The 16,748-nt window shown below is 62.4% G+C and overlaps 1 protein-coding gene across 1 annotated transcript; it reads right to left on the reverse strand.

Annotated features, from left to right (window-relative positions):
• Window positions 1–2,127: 2,127 nt before the first annotated feature.
• AAR2 (AAR2 splicing factor) lies at window positions 2,128–10,006 on the reverse strand. The gene is made up of 3 exons (XM_062009387.1): window positions 9,241–10,006; window positions 7,707–7,936; window positions 2,128–4,050 (listed from the first exon to the last, which is right to left on the reverse strand). The coding sequence occupies exons 1-3, from the start codon at window positions 9,968–9,970 to the stop codon at window positions 3,883–3,885; spliced, it is 1,128 nt and encodes a 375-aa protein (XP_061865371.1). The 5' UTR covers window positions 9,971–10,006; the 3' UTR covers window positions 2,128–3,882.
• Window positions 10,007–16,748: the final 6,742 nt, after the last annotated feature.

Consider the following 16,748-nt stretch of genomic DNA (forward strand, 5'->3'; position numbering starts at 1 on the left):
AACAACTGTGAGCTCACTTCAGGCTTAAAGCCACAGCACCAGCAAGCTGCAGAGGCTCACTGATTGCTCTGCACAGCCCCCTCACCCCTGGCCTTTAGTCCTTAATTTGCACTGAAAGGAGAAGAACACCTCTCCATGTCTGGGTAACACCTGCCACTGGATGAACTTGGTGCTGTTCAAGGCCTGTCATGGGAGTTAGAGGCTTCCTGAGACAGCTGCCACACAAACCCAACTGGAACTGCACAGCCAGGCTGAGGATGCTGATGAGTGATGTGATGCAGCAGCAGCAGCAGTGCAGCTGGCAGCAGTGGGCAGTCTGCTCTCCTGGCAGCTGGGGAGGAGCTGGTGGAAGTCACAAAGGAAACTGCATGAGCTGGCAAGATGTGCTGTTTCTCTTCCCAGTAAGGAGGAGGGAACCTCAAAATGGGACAGGGAGGCAGCTTTCAGAGAATCCCAGAATCTCCAGGGCTGGAAGGGATCTGCAAAGCTCATCCAGTGCAACCACCCTGCCAGAGCAGCAGCACCTAGAGCAGGGCACACAGGGACTCATCCAGCTGGGTTGGAATGTCTCCAGAGAAGGAGCCTCCACAGCCCATCTGGGCAGCCCCTGCCAGTGCTCCCTCACCTCAACAGGGAAGGAATTCTTCCTTGTGTCTCTTTGGAACCTCTTCTGTCCCAGCTTGTGCCCATTGCCCCTTGTCCTGTCCCTGGCCATCCCTGAGCACAGCCTGGCTCCAGCCTCCTCACACCCACCCTTGATGGATTTGTGACATGAATGAGGTCACTCCTCAGTCTCCTCCAAGCTGCAGAGCCCCAGCTCCCTCAGCCTTTCATCACAAGGGAGCTGCTCCACTCCAGCATCTCTGTGTCCCTGTGCTGAACTCTCTCCAGCAGCTCCCTGTGCTTCTGGAACTGAGGGGCCCAGAACTGGAGGCAATATCCCAGATGTGGCCTCACGAGGGCAGAGGAGGGGGAGCAGAACCTCTCTGACCTACTGCCCACAGCCCTTCTCATGCAGCCCAGGCTGCCATTGGCCTTTCTGCAGCTTCAGGCAGCACATGCCACATCTTTGCATTTGCAGGGTCAATGAAACAAGAAGCAACTGTCCTTGGTGTGGTGCAGGACACCACGGAAGCCCCACACAGGGTAAATCTCTCAAATCTCGGGCTTGGCCAATGTTACTGAGCCTATGGGACAACAAAAACCAGCCCCAGGAACAGCAGCTCTCAGGGCTGGGTGTCCTCACCCTGGGCTTTGCACTGTCAGTGCAGCACAGAGCATCTTTGTGGGCGGCCAGAGGCCAGCTCATGGCAGTGCTGACTCACAAGCCATGAGCCTCCCCTGGGGCTGAGCAGGGGACGGGAGCAGGGTCCCTCTGCCTCGCTCCCACAGCTCTGGCAGCTGGACAACTCTCCACATAAGCAGGAGCCAACGTGCCTCATGCTTCAGTGCTGCTTCACAACCCACCCCAAGCTGCCTGGACTGACCCTGATCCACTGCTGAGTCAGCATTGCAAACACATCACATGCTGCACTTCATTAGCTCGCAGCAATGTGTTCTCACACACACACACACTCACACACACACACACACACTCACACACACACTCTCTCTCTGCTTGCAGGTCACTGTTCCCATCTTGGCTGGCAGCAGGGGCACTGTTACCACAGCCACAGCTGGCCTGAGGCTATATAAGGGCAAGAAAATATTCTTTGTATTCCATATCAGTTGCCTTTTATAGCCCCCTCCTGATGACTTCACCAGGACTAACAGCACTCCTTTCCCTCCCAAACACACCCCTGCCCCTTGCAAACATCCAACACATGTTGCTTCCTATGTGCCAGCTTCCCTTCCCCCTTCAAGTGTGCAATGCAGCCACAGAATGGTGTTTCCTTCTGGGCACTTTAACCTGTATTTAGCTGAAAGGTTCTGCTTGTGTCACATCTAACAAAGGGACTCTGGCCCCAAAGGCCTGTATCTTCCTCATAAGGGTCTCACAAGAGTTACCACCTCTCCCTGCTACAGCCTTGCAAAAAGGAAGAGGCACCATGGAAACATAACACTCTCATTTCCCAGGTGCCACAAGTGCAGTTCTCTGAGGGAACCTGACCACTACACACATGGAAGTTAATTTGCAGCTGCTGTTTATTGAGGTTTAACAAAGACATCAACCCAGTGGGAGTGCTGCCAGGACAGCCTGCAAGGCACTGACACTGCCTGGCTGCACACACAGCACTGTCCCTCTGTCCCCTGCCACCCTCACTGTTTACTGCTCACACCAGCACCTGCTGATCTGCTCCAAAGCAACAGAACCCATCATCAGGTTGGTGCAAAGAGCCCACAGACCAAACAGGCACCTTCCATCAAAGCCAGGATGGTTCATTACAAGTTATCTGTCCAGCTGGAAACACAGGACTGCCTGTGGAGACAAGGAAAGAGCAGGAAGGAAAGGGGAGAGCACAGCCAAGCTACTGTGCAAAACATCTCAAGGGTGCTAAGGACAGAAAGCATGGAAAGACAGACTGAAGAAAAAGCCACTTGCCAGGGCAGAGTAAACTCCCCTGAGGGCCTGTGCTCAAGGCAGAGTCCATTCAAAGTGGACAAGCCAAGACAGCAGAGCAATGTAGTGCAGGGCCCTGAGGAGAGGGGTAGCAGCAGGGAGCAGAGAGCAGAGCTTGCCACAGCCCATCCCTCTGGCACCTTCCTGGCTGCCTGGAACCCCTCACACACACACAGCCCCTTCCCTCAGCAGGCTCCATGTCCTGTGCCCCTGGGAGCTGCCCTTGGATGCCAGACATCATCAGGGTGTCACTTCTGGAGATACTGGGCACTCTGATGAGAAAGAGAGTGTGGTGTCACTGTACCAGAAGCTTTGGCTAACCAGCCAACACTCCCTAATACAGGTGTTTTCTGGGGCAAGGCTGGCCTGAGGTTTGTTTTGAGCTGTAAAAGACCAACAAGAGCATGACCCAGCCAGACAAGCACACAGACAAACCCCTGAAGGAGCCTGACAGCTGGGAAGGTCACAGGTGAGGGGCAGGACTGAGCTCCTGTGCAGCCCTCAATGAGCACCACAGGTTTTCTTACAGCCTCCTGGTGGGCAATGGGGAGAAAGACGAGTCTGTCACAGGAGGACACACCAGCTTTCCAGTGCTAACAAAGCAGGGGATCCAGTGCTCTTTTCTCATGCTGGCTCTTCTTCAAGGCCTGTCCAACAACTCTTTCTTGTCACCAAACTGTTAAGTTTCTTTTTCACTAGGCTACAGAGAGGGTCAGCAGGAAACACAAAAGGCTTTAGCAAAGTGGGGACAGGAAGGTGCCTCAGTGTTAGGGGCACAAACTCAGCTGTGCCTTTGAATCCTCCACAACAATGAATCACAGCAGGCAGCATGAGCATCCAACACAGTGCTGGAACTGTTGTGGTTACATCCCTGCAACACAAGCCTGGGAAGAACTTCTCAGTCTGGCTTCAGGCTCCCAAAAGCTGCCAGGAGCAGTCCCGTGGACTTACACAGCTCAGCCACAGGCATCGCACTGGAGCAGCAAAGGCCTCGAGTGTAAACCACAGCTGCTCTCCAAGCTGGCTGTCACCTCCAGCCCAGGAGGATGCAAGGGACCAGAAGTCAGCTGAGGACAGAGTGAGGAGATGCTGCAGTGGGGCCAGGGAGAAACCCCAGGTGTCCAAAGCAGGCGGGTGACCAACAGCCCAGCTCCTCCGGGAGCTCGCTGCAGTCAGGAGCCCTGTGGGGTCTACCACAGCTGCTTCTACGGCAGAAAGAGGAGTCACCTTCAGACACAGGCCTCAGGAAGCTGGCAGGGTTGGGGAAGATGTGGAGGGGGGGTTATTTCAGCAAGCTGTCAGTTCCTAGGTGAGCACTTTGCTTAGTCCACCTGCACCCCCTCGGGCAGCTCCACCAGCACGGGCGCGCAGTCGTCGGGCTCGGCCTCAAAGTCCCACTTGAACTTCTTCGTTAGGTGAGCCTTGAACTTCTCAGCCTTTTTCCTCAGGGCCCCATCAACAGCAGCACTGCATGTGCAGGAAAAAAACACCTACAGGAACAGAGCAGAGGAGTCAGAACTCAGCCGTGGCACAGGCTGGGCATCACTGCCCTACGGCACCAGGAACCGCCTCGGTGCTGCCTCAACGGACCCACCACTGTGGCTTTGGGGCCACCTGAACAAAGGCCACACTGCTCCCACCCCCAGCCAGGACAGCCATCCTGCCTTCCTCCAGCCAGGCAGCCTTACAAACACTTGCACTGAGGTAATAGCTTTGTCTCAAGCAGGGGTGGGTAATTACCAGAGAGGCTGCAACGCTGGCAGAGCTTTAAGGGTGAGCAAAGAAAAATGTCTGAGCAGAAGTACAGAAGTCATCTCAGCTTTTGTGTGCCCCAAAGGCAATTTCACAGCACTGAGAGGCCAACAGGCATGGCTGGATGGAGATTCCCAGAGTCACAGCATGGGGGGGTTGGAAGGGACCTGTAGAGCTCATCCAGTCCAACCCCTGCAGAAGCAGCTCCCACCTAGATCAGGTCACACAGGAACGTGTCCAGGTGGGTCTTGAAGCCCTCCAAGGAAGGAGCCTCCACACCCTCCCTGGCCAGCCTGGGCCAGGGCTCCCTCACTCAAACACTGAAACAGCCTTTCCTTGTGTTTAACTGGAACTGTTTGTGTTCCAGCTTCATCCCATCACCCCTTGTCCTGGTGCTGGATACAACAGAAAAAAAGTGCTGCCCCAAGCTCCTGACACCCACCAGTGAGATATTTGTCACTATTAATGAGCTCCCCCTCAGTCTCCTCCAGGCTGAACAGCCCCAGGTCCCGCAGCCTTTCCTCACAAGGCAGATGCTCCAGTGCCCTGATCATCTTGGTGTCCCTGCACTGGCCTCTCTCCAGCAGTTCCCTGTCCCTGTGGAGCTGGGGAGCCCAGAACTGGACACAGGACTCCTGCTCTGCCCTGCTGAGGCCTCATCTGAGGGGGAGCAGAACCTCCCTTGCCCTGCTGCCCACACTCTTCTTGCTGCCCCCAGGCTGCCATTGGCTTCTTGGCCACGAGGGCACGTTGCTGCTCATGGTTAGTTTATCATCACCCAGCATCCATGTGCCCACCAGGGACATGGCCCAGCCCCGTAGCAGCCCTGGGACTGCTCTGAACTCACCAGCCTGAATCCATTCCCATGGGAAGATACTCATCTCAGAGCCTCCCCCTCCCAAAATCACTGCACCAGGGGAGGGGAGGGGAGGGGAGGGGAGGGGAGGGGAGGGGAGGGGAGGGAAGGGAAGGGAAGGGAAGGGAAGGGAAGGGAAGGGAAGGGAAGGGAAGGGAAGGGAAGGGAAGGGAAGGGAAGGGAAGGGAAGGGAAGGGAAGGGAAGGGAAGGGAAGGGAAGGGAAGGGAAGGGAAGGGAAGGGAAGGGAAGGGAAGGGAAGGGAAGGGAAGGGAAGGGAAGGGAAGGGAAACCCCTGTGGAGAAGAAAGCTGGCTCTTATTTGGGAGGGAGCTGCTGGCAGATGGACAGAACCCTGGGAGTAGCAGCAAAGGGTGCTGCTCTCTTTGTGACCATTTGCCCTTTCCTCCTTTACTGTCCCATGAAGCTGCCTCCTTACACAGCATCTTTCACACAGCAAGGCTGCTATTAAAACACAACAGAACTCAAAGACTGAGCTTCCCACCTGTGCTCAATGAGCTGCACATGCCATTAGTCATTTCATCCCTGCTGCCACTCTGTGGGGGTTGTGCCATGCCCACGCTCCAGAAATACAGCTGCTGTACTCCAGGCTGAGCAGGAGCTTCCAGCTACCACACTCCCCACACACCACTGTGCATCTGCCCACATCCAGCAAAGGCTGGTAACTCTGATGGCTGGGTACATAAAGTGCCTGGGTAAGGAAAGTCCCACAGGCTCCTTGGCACCATTTCAGCACATCAGGGAAATGCCACAGGAGCAGAGCAGGGACGGGCTCAGAGCAGAGCAGGGACGGGCTCAGAGCAGGGACAGGCTCAGGAGCAGAGCCAGGACGGGCTCAGGAGCACAGCAGGGACAGGCTCAGGAGCACAGCAGGGACAGGCTCAGGAGCAGAGCCAGGATGGGCTCAGGAGCACAGCAGGGACAGGCTCAGGAGCACAGCAGGGACAGGCTCAGGAGCAGAGCCAGGATGGGCTCAGGAGCACAGCAGGGACAGGCTCAGGAGCAGAGCCAGGACGGGCTCAGGAGCAGAGCCAGCATGGGCTCAGCTCAACAACAGAGCAAATTTCCTCCTTGTTACTAGGGATGTGGTGCCTCCTGCTAGGGCTCAACAGAGCTGGCCACAGCCACCTAAAGGCAGCAGCTTCTGCTTCAGTGGAAAGCACAGGCTGAGGGAACGCAGGGGCAAACGAGACTCAGGTATCCAAAGAGTAAAGACAAGCAGTGAGACAGGGGGCTTCCAAAATCCCCATGCCATGGGCTGAATGGCTGGTTGTTGTGCTCTTTGTACTGCTGTGAATTGACAGTGCAAAGTGTGCTGCAGACAGAGTTTTCCAGCCCTGCAATGGGATGGCACAAGCCCAGCACTACAGAGAAAATCCTTTTAAATCAAGACTTTGGTGACTCCAAATTCTGAGCAGGTGCAGAAAGGTGTCAAAGCAAAGCTTCCCAGAACATCTACCCAGCCAGTTAGAAACAAACACCTCCACCCTCCCCAAATCTACAGCAAGAACTGCCCTTGGGAGTTACAGGCAGGGCAATGGAGCCGCTCCCTGAGGCTGGAGGGGGCAGCACCTATCTGCAGCCCAGGCCTGCAGCATGCCTTGGCTGCTTCTCTGGGACAGTGTCCACTGCTGAGCTTCACCAGTGTAACCAGGATGGGCTCCTGCTGTGCTTACAGCCCATGTGTTGCTCAGTCTGTTTGCTGTGCTGCTGTGGCAGTGACTGGTGCTGAGGCACAGCTGTGCCCATGCCTGGCTTGGTAGAAGCACTGGGGTCTGCTTTGGGACTAACCAGAAGTGCCCTCTAGGTAAGAACTTGATGACAGGAAAGATTCAGCTTTGCTCAAGGCTAAGGGGAATGGGAAAGCTTCAATGCTACCAACAGCCCAAGCTCACCAAGGTTTCACAGCAGCTCCCCTGCACACAAGCAAACACTCACACTGACCAAACATCCGCCTTTTGGCTCCAAGCTGAGGTTTCTTTTAAAGAAGAAGGAATGACACTTGGGAAAAAGCAAAGCACCCTGTGAGTGTGCACTCCCAGAGCTGCTCCCAGAGCTGCCCAGCTCAGGGTGCTCAAAGGCCTGACAGGTTTTTAGCCAAAGCCTGCTGCTACAGTCTGGTCACATCAGAGGTGCCACTCCAGAGCTCTAGCGCCGTGCCAACGTGGGGGCTGCTTTCAGCCCTATCTGCAAGGAGAATCTACTCCAAAAGCCACAGTCCCCATGCTCTGCTGCAGCCACCTGCAGCAGCCTTTCCCCTCTTTGCCTCTCTCTCCACGTGGTCTAACCCAATTCCCTCCTGCATGAGCCTGGCCTCAGCAGATCAAACTCAGAGATGACGAGCAAACGGCACTTTGTAAACCACAGAGGGGGGAAAGGACAAGCAAACAGCTGTGTGCTGAGACAAGGTCCCCATCTCCCATGCAGCTCCACAGCAGCTTCACTCCCCTCACAGCTCCCCCCCACTTTGCTCTGCCCTCTCCCCTCACCCCACTTTTCAAGAGACCACCACAAACACACCTGCAAGGTGCTGGTTAAAAAGTTGTCCTGGGAGACAATGTCCACAAAAAAGTCAGCTGGGATCTCATTCAGCTGGTGATACAGCACAGAAATCAGGTTGGTGTAGAGCTCCTGATACTTGCCCATGGCCTCCTCAGCCCGGCACAGGATGTTCAGGAGCTGCTTCCAGTGCTCAAACGCGTCGTACACGTTCCCGATGAGGAAGCAGACGAAGGCAAACTGCAGCTCAGCTGGGCCAAGGGAAACAAACCACAGCACAGGTCAGGTCACAAGCAGCTGCAGAGCTGGCAACCCCACATGCTGCCCCACAGGCACCGTGTCCCCTCGCAAACCCTGTCAGGGATGGCCCAGGACTCTGTATCCTGCCCTTGCTGTGGCGCTGCTTGGAGCAACCACCGCTCCGGACGCTGCTTCTGCCCTTCAGCTGCAGGAAAGGCCACGTGTCACTGGGCAGGGCTGCCTGGAGCAGGAACCACCAGTGCTGGAGAGGGGCTCTACAGGCAAACAGCCGCTGAAGGCTCCCAAACTGCCACCCAAACACGAAGGCAGATCTTGCTGTTACCCTGCACAGGCTCAGCCTGCTGGGCCCGGGCTCCCAGAGGCACCAGGAGCACAAGTGCTGCTGCCCTGGCACTGGAGGGCTGTGGGAACACTCAGGGAGGTGAGCAGTGCATTCACTGATGGGTTTTCCTCCTCGTGAGGTTCATCTCACTGGACACTTGGCTGCTTTGACAGAGTGACAGTGTCACCTTTGTGCATCTTGGACTTGTCTTTGGTAACGTGATAAATGAATGAATCTTGTAACATTAATGGTTAAAACATGGAAAATGGAACAAACAAAGGCTCTTCCCAACCTCAGCAGCCTTGAGGCTGCAGCTCAGATGGGCTCCCAAGCCCTCCCTCCATCCTGCCACAAACAAAACCCCCAAAAGCCACGCTCCAGGACCACCACAGACCTGACACTGGTTCACAACACAAGCTGGCAAACAGCTGGCAAGTAACAGAGACAACGGAGACCCTGGAAACACAGGAGACACAGCCCTCGCGGGGGCTTTCTGCCACAGCAGAGCTGGCAACCCCCACACGCTGCCCAGAGGCACCGGCAGCACACACGGAGCCGCCGGCGATCCGGCTGGGAGGGCACCGGCGCCTGCCCTGGGACCTGTGTGCTGCCACCCGCTGCCCAGGACTGGGACAGCACGGTGCTGAGCCCCATCCAGTGCTGCTTTACTTCAGAGGCACACTGCCAGGCCGGTGCTGGACACACAACGAGGTGCAGCTCGCAGACTGCTGCTATGGCTGCCGTTGGTTTAAACTGAGGCGACCCGGGCACGCAGAGGCAGCAGAGGTAAATGTGTCAGGCGGGCAGCTCCGGGCATCCAGCGCCACGTCCCCAGAGCAGCGCAGCTGGAACGGGCCCTAGAGCTGCCCACACTGCACGGAGCTCTCCTTTAACTGCGATGCCTCGGGGCACCGGCTCACCCCGGGGCTCCCGTCAACCGTCCCGCAGCGCCCGGCGAGCCGCAGCACTCACCCAGCAGCTCCAGCGGCCGGCCGGGGTAGCGCCGCGCCATCAGCTGCTCCAGCGCGTAGCTCAGGTCCATGCTGTGCCGCGTGATCTCCTGCGGGCTGGCGCCGGCGGGGTAGGTCCGCGCGGGCAGCTCCGAGAACCTGATGCGGGTGGCGGCGCGGGGCGCCATGCGGGGCAGCCGCGCCAGGCCCTCGGCGTAGCTGCGGCACTCGGCGCCCGCGGCGGCGCGATCGCTGCCGAGCGGCGCGGGCTCGGCCGGCAGCACCTCGGCGAAGGCGCAGACGCGGCCGCTCTCCGGCTGCAGCGCCTCGGCCGCCGCCTCGCTGATGAAGCCGGAGAGGGACACCCAGCGCCGCAGCGTCTCGTACGGGTACGGCCCGAGGAACGGGTCCATGGCCGCCAGGCTCTCCCGCGACGCCTCGGCCTCGGCCGCGGGCTCCAGCGCCTCGGCGCCGGCGTCCCAGCGCAGCACCCGCAGCTCCCGCGGCCGCAGCGCCAGGAACAGCCCGGTGCGCGGCCCCGTCTCCCGGCCGCCCCGCGCCCGCGCCGCGCTGCAGTGCACGAAGTGCAGCCCCGGCGGCACCATCTTGACGCCGCGGAACTTGGGGCCCACGGCCCAGGAGCTGCAGTCGATGCCGAACTCGGTGCCCTCGGGGACGCCCAGCGCCAGCACGGCCGCGCCCTCGAAGAAGAGCTGCCGGGCGAGCTCGGGCTGCAGCCGCGGCTCCGCCATGGCGCGGCCGGGCCCGTTCCGCACGGAACTGCCGCCCGCTCCGCGCCGGAAAGCGCCCGACGGCACAACGGCTCCGGCCGCAACCGCTCCGGGCGCGACGGTTCCGGGCGCGGCGGTTCCGGGAGCTGCCGCGGGAGGCGCAGCCGTCAGCACCCGCACCCATCGGCACCCGCTCCCATCGGCACCCCGCACCCATCGGCACCCGCACCCATCGGCATCCCGCACCCATCGGCACCCGCACCCATCGGCACCCCGCACCCATCGGCACCCGCACCCATCGGCATCCCGCACCCATCGGCACCCGCACCCATCGGCACCCGCTCCCATCGGCACCCCGCACCCATCGGCACCCGCACCCATCGGCATCCCGCACCCATCGGCACCCGCACCCATCGGCACCCCTCACCCATCGGCACCCCTCACCCATCGGCACCCGCACCCATCGGCACCCCTCACCCATCGGCATCCCGCACCCATCTGTGCCCCGCACCCATCGGCACCCGCACCCATCGGCACCCGCACCCATCACACCCCGCACCCATCGGCATCCCGCACCCATCGGCACCCGCACCCATCGGCATCCCGCACCCATCGGCATCCCGCACCCATCGGCACCCGCACCCATCGGCACCCCTCACCCATCGGCACCCGCTCCCATCTGTGCCCCGTACCCATCGGCACCCGCACCCATCGGCACCCGCTCCCATCGGCATCCCGCACCCATCGGCACCCGCTCCCATCTGTGCCCCGTACCCATCGGCACCCGCACCCATCGGCACCCGCACCCATCGGCACCCCTCACCCATCGGCATCCCGCACCCATCTGTGCCCCGCACCCATCGGCACCCGCACCCATCGGCACCCGCACCCATCACACCCCGCACCCATCGGCATCCCGCACCCATCGGCACCCGCACCCATCGGCATCCCGCACCCATCGGCACCCGCACCCATCGGCACCCCTCACCCATCGGCACCCGCTCCCATCTGTGCCCCGTACCCATCGGCACCCGCACCCATCGGCACCCGCACCCATCGGCATCCCGCACCCATCGGCACCCGCTCCCATCTGTGCCCCGCACCCATCGGCATCCCGCACCCATCGGCACCCGCACCCATCGGCACCCGCACCCATCGGCACCCGCACCCATCGGCGCCCAGCACCCATCGGCATCCCGCACCCATCGGCACCCCGCACCCATCGGCACCCGCACCCATCGGCATCCCGCACCCATCACACCCCGCACCCATCGGCTTCCCGTACCCATCGGCATCCCGCACCCATCGGCCCCCGCACCCATCGGCACCCGCACCCATCGGCACCCGCTCCCATCGGCACCCGCACCCATCGGCACCCGCTCCCATCGGCACCCGCACCCATCCGCACCCGCTCCCATCGGCATCCCGCACCCATCGGCACCCGCACCCATCGGCGCCCAGCACCCATCGGCACCCGCACCCATCACACCCCGCACCCATCGGCACCCGCTCCCATCGGCATCCCGCACCCATCGGCACCCGCACCCATCGGCACCCCTCACCCATCGGCACCCGCACCCATCGGCACCCCTCACCCATCGGCATCCCGCACCCATCTGTGCCCCGCACCCATCGGCACCCGCACCCATCGGCACCCGCACCCATCACACCCCGCACCCATCGGCATCCCGCACCCATCGGCACCCGCACCCATCGGCATCCCGCACCCATCGGCATCCCGCACCCATCGGCACCCGCACCCATCGGCACCCCTCACCCATCGGCATCCCGCACCCATCTGTGCCCCGCACCCATCGGCACCCGCACCCATCGGCACCCGCACCCATCACACCCCGCACCCATCGGCATCCCGCACCCATCGGCACCCGCACCCATCGGCATCCCGCACCCATCGGCATCCCGCACCCATCGGCACCCGCACCCATCGGCACCCGCACCCATCGGCGCCCAGCACCCATCGGCACCCGCACCCATCACACCCCGCACCCATCGGCACCCGCACCCATCGGCATCCCGCACCCATCGGCACCCGCACCCATCGGCACCCCTCACCCATCGGCACCCCTCACCCATCGGCACCCGCACCCATCGGCACCCCTCACCCATCGGCATCCCGCACCCATCTGTGCCCCGCACCCATCGGCACCCGCACCCATCGGCACCCGCACCCATCACACCCCGCACCCATCGGCATCCCGCACCCATCGGCACCCGCACCCATCGGCATCCCGCACCCATCGGCATCCCGCACCCATCGGCACCCGCACCCATCGGCACCCCTCACCCATCGGCACCCGCTCCCATCTGTGCCCCGTACCCATCGGCACCCGCACCCATCGGCACCCGCTCCCATCGGCATCCCGCACCCATCGGCACCCGCTCCCATCTGTGCCCCGTACCCATCGGCACCCGCACCCATCGGCACCCGCACCCATCGGCACCCCTCACCCATCGGCATCCCGCACCCATCTGTGCCCCGCACCCATCGGCACCCGCACCCATCGGCACCCGCACCCATCACACCCCGCACCCATCGGCATCCCGCACCCATCGGCACCCGCACCCATCGGCATCCCGCACCCATCGGCACCCGCACCCATCGGCACCCCTCACCCATCGGCACCCGCTCCCATCTGTGCCCCGTACCCATCGGCACCCGCACCCATCGGCACCCGCACCCATCGGCATCCCGCACCCATCGGCACCCGCTCCCATCTGTGCCCCGCACCCATCGGCATCCCGCACCCATCGGCACCCGCACCCATCGGCACCCGCACCCATCGGCGCCCAGCACCCATCGGCACCCGCACCCATCGGCACCCGCACCCACCGGCACCCGCACCCATCACACCCCGCACCCATCGGCACCCGCACCCATCGGCACCCGCACCCATCGGCACCCGCACCCATCGGCATCCCGCACCCATCACACCCCGCACCCATCGGGATCCCGCACCCATCGGCATCCCGCACCCATCGGCACCCCTCACCCATCGGCACCCGCACCCATCGGCATCCCGCACCCATCGGCACCCCTCACCCATCGGCACCCGCACCCATCGGCATCCCGCACCCATCGGCACCCGCACCCATCGGCATCCCGCACCCATCACACCCCGCACCCATCGGCTTCCCGTACCCATCGGCATCCCGCACCCATCGGCCCCCGCACCCATCGGCACCCGCACCCATCCGCACCCGCTCCCATCGGCACCCGCACCCATCGGCACCCGCTCCCATCGGCACCCGCACCCATCGGCACCCGCACCCATCGGCACCCGCACCCATCCGCACCCGCTCCCATCGGCACCCGCACCCATCGGCACCCGCACCCATCGGCGCCCAGCACCCATCGGCACCCGCACCCATCGGCATCCCGCACCCATCGGCACCCGCACCCATCGGCACCCGCACCCATCGGCACCCGCACCCATCCGCACCCGCTCCCATCGGCACCCGCACCCATCGGCACCCGCACCCATCCGCACCCGCTCCCATCGGCACCCGCACCCATCGGCCCCCGCACCCATCGGCACCCGCACCCATCGGCACCCGCACCCATCGGCGCCCAGCACCCATCGGCACCCGCACCCATCGGCACCCGCACCCACCGGCACCCGCACCCATCACACCCCGCACCCATCGGCACCCGCACCCATCGGCACCCGCACCCATCGGCATCCCGCACCCATCACACCCCGCACCCATCGGGATCCCGCACCCATCGGCATCCCGCACCCATCGGCACCCCTCACCCATCGGCACCCGCACCCATCGGCACCCGCACCCATCGGCATCCCGCACCCATCGGCATCCCGCACCCATCGGCACCCGCACCCATCACACCCCGCACCCATCGGCATCCCGCACCCATCGGCACCCGCACCCATCGGCACCCGCACCCATCGGCATCCCGCACCCATCGGCACCCGCACCCAGCGGCACCCGCACCCATCGGCACCCGCTCCCATCGGCACCCGCACCCATCGGCACCCGCACCCATCGGCACCCCTCACCCATCGGCACCCGCACCCATCGGCACCCGCACCCATCGGCACCCCGCACCCATCGGCATCCCGCACCCATCGGCACCCCGCACCCATCGGCACCCGCACCCATCGGCATCCCGCACCCATCACACCCCGCACCCATCGGCTTCCCGTACCCATCGGCATCCCGCACCCATCGGCCCCCGCACCCATCGGCACCCGCACCCATCGGCCCCCGCACCCATCGGCACCCGCACCCATCCGCACCCGCTCCCATCGGCATCCCGCACCCATCGGCACCCGCACCCATCGGCGCCCAGCACCCATCGGCACCCGCACCCATCACACCCCGCACCCATCGGCACCCGCACCCATCGGCATCCCGCACCCATCGGCACCCGCACCCATCGGCATCCCGCACCCATCGGCACCCGCACCCATCGGCTCCCCGCTTCCCTGCGGTGGGCTCCCTGTGCCACGGGCTCCTGCGGGTACCTGCCCTGGACTTCTCACTCCCAGCCCCTGGCTCCTGAGACATCAAACCCGCAGGGACACACACACACACCCTGCAGTGGGACATACACACAGACACTCGGCAGGGACACACACGGACACCCGGCAGCGGGCACACACACACACCGTGCAGGGGACACACACACACACACACACACACCCTGCAGGGGACACACACATACACACACACCCTGCAGGGGACACACACACACACACTCCCCGCAGTGGGCACACACACACACTCCCTGCAGTTGACACACAGACACCCTGCAGTGGGCACACACACACACACCGTGCAGTGGGACACACAAAAACACAAAGACACCCTGCAGGGGAGACACACACAGACACCCTGCAGTGGGACACACAGAAACACAAAGACAACCTGCAGGGGACACACACACAGACACCCTGCAGTGGGCACACACACACACACACACACCCCCTGCAGTGGGCACACACACACACTCCCTGCAGTGGGCACACACACACACACACACACACCCTGCAGTGGGCACACACACACACTCCCTGCAGTGGGCACACACACACACTCCCTGCAGTTGACACACAGACACCCTGCAGTGGGCACACACACACACCGTGCAGGGGACACACACAGACACCCTGCAGTGGGACACACAGAAACACAAAGACACCCTGCAGGGGACACACACACACACACACACACACTCTGCAGCGGGACACACACACAGACACCCTGCAGTGGGCACACACAGACACGTTGCAGTGGGACACACACACACACACATAGACACCCTGCAGTGGGCACACACACACACAGACACCCTGCAATGGGACACACACACACACACCCTGCAGTGGGACACACACACACACACACACAGACACCCTGCAGTGGGACACACACACACACACACAGACACCCTGCAGTGGGACACACACACACACACACCCTGCAGTGGGACACACACACACACACACAGACACCCTGCAGTGGGACACACACACACACACACCCTGCAGTGGGACACACACACACACACACAGACACCCTGCAGTGGGACACACACACACACACACCCTGCAGTGGGACACACACACACACAGACACCCTGCAGTGGGACACACACACACACACACACCCTGCAGTGGGACACACACACACACCCCCCCCCCCTGCAGCGGGACACACACACAGACACCCTGCAGTGGGCACACACACACACAGACACCCTGCAGTAGGCACACACACACACCCTGCAGGGGACACACACACACACAGACACCCTGCAGTGGGCACACACACACACCCTGCAGGGGACACACACACACACAGACACCCTGCAGTGGGCACACACACACACCCTGCAGGGGACACACACACACACAGACACCCTGCAGTGGGCACACACACACACCCTGCAGGGGACACACACACACACACACCCTGCAGTGGGCACTCACACACACACACACACCCCCTGCAGTGGGCACACACACACACACCCCCTGCAGTGGGCACTCACACACACACACCCTGCAGTGGGCACACACAGACACCCTGCAGGGGACACACACACACACACACACACCCTGCAGTGGGCACACACAGACACCCTGCAGGGGACACACACACACACACACACACCCTGCAGTGGGCACACACAGACACCCTGCAGGGGACACACACACACACACACACACCCTGCAGTGGGCACTCACACACACACCCTGCAGTGGGCACACACACACACCCCCTGCAGTGGGCACTCACACACACACCCTGCAGTGGGCACACACACACACACACCCTGCAGTGGGCACACACAGACACCCTGCAGGGGACACACACACACACACACACACCCTGCAGTGGGCACACACAGACACCCTGCAGGGGACACACACACACACACACACACCCTGCAGTGGGCACACACAGACACCCTGCAGGGGACACACACACACACACACACACCCTGCAGTGGGCACTCACACACACACCCTGCAGTGGGCACTCACACACACACACACACACCCTGCAGTGGGCACTCACACACACACCCTGCAGTGGGCACACACACACACCCCCTGCAGTGGGCACTCACACACACACCCTGCAGTGGGCACACACACACACCCCCTGCAGTGGGCACTCACACACACACCCTGCAGTGGGCACACACACACACACCCTGCAGTGGGCACTCACACACACACCCTGCAGTGGGCACACACACACACCCCCTGCAGTGGGCACTCACACACACCCCCTGCAGTGGGCACACACA

Source organism: Colius striatus, chromosome 16 (genome assembly GCF_028858725.1).
Source record: "Colius striatus isolate bColStr4 chromosome 16, bColStr4.1.hap1, whole genome shotgun sequence".
Lineage (NCBI taxonomy): Eukaryota > Metazoa > Chordata > Aves > Coliiformes > Coliidae > Colius > Colius striatus.

Bases quoted from the DNA above. Each gene is read 5' to 3' on its own strand.
- AAR2 (XM_062009387.1), bottom strand. From the start codon at position 9,970: ATGGCGGAGCCGCGGCTGCAGCCCGAGCTCGCCCGGCAGCTCTTCTTC. The intron at 7,937-9,240 runs GTGAGTGCTGCG...CCCTTGGCCCAG, and splicing joins CCGGCCGCTGGAGCTGCTGG to CTGAGCTGCAGTTTGCCTTC. The intron at 4,051-7,706 runs GTGTGTTTGTGG...CTGTTCCTGTAG, and splicing joins TTTTAACCAGCACCTTGCAG to GTGTTTTTTTCCTGCACATG.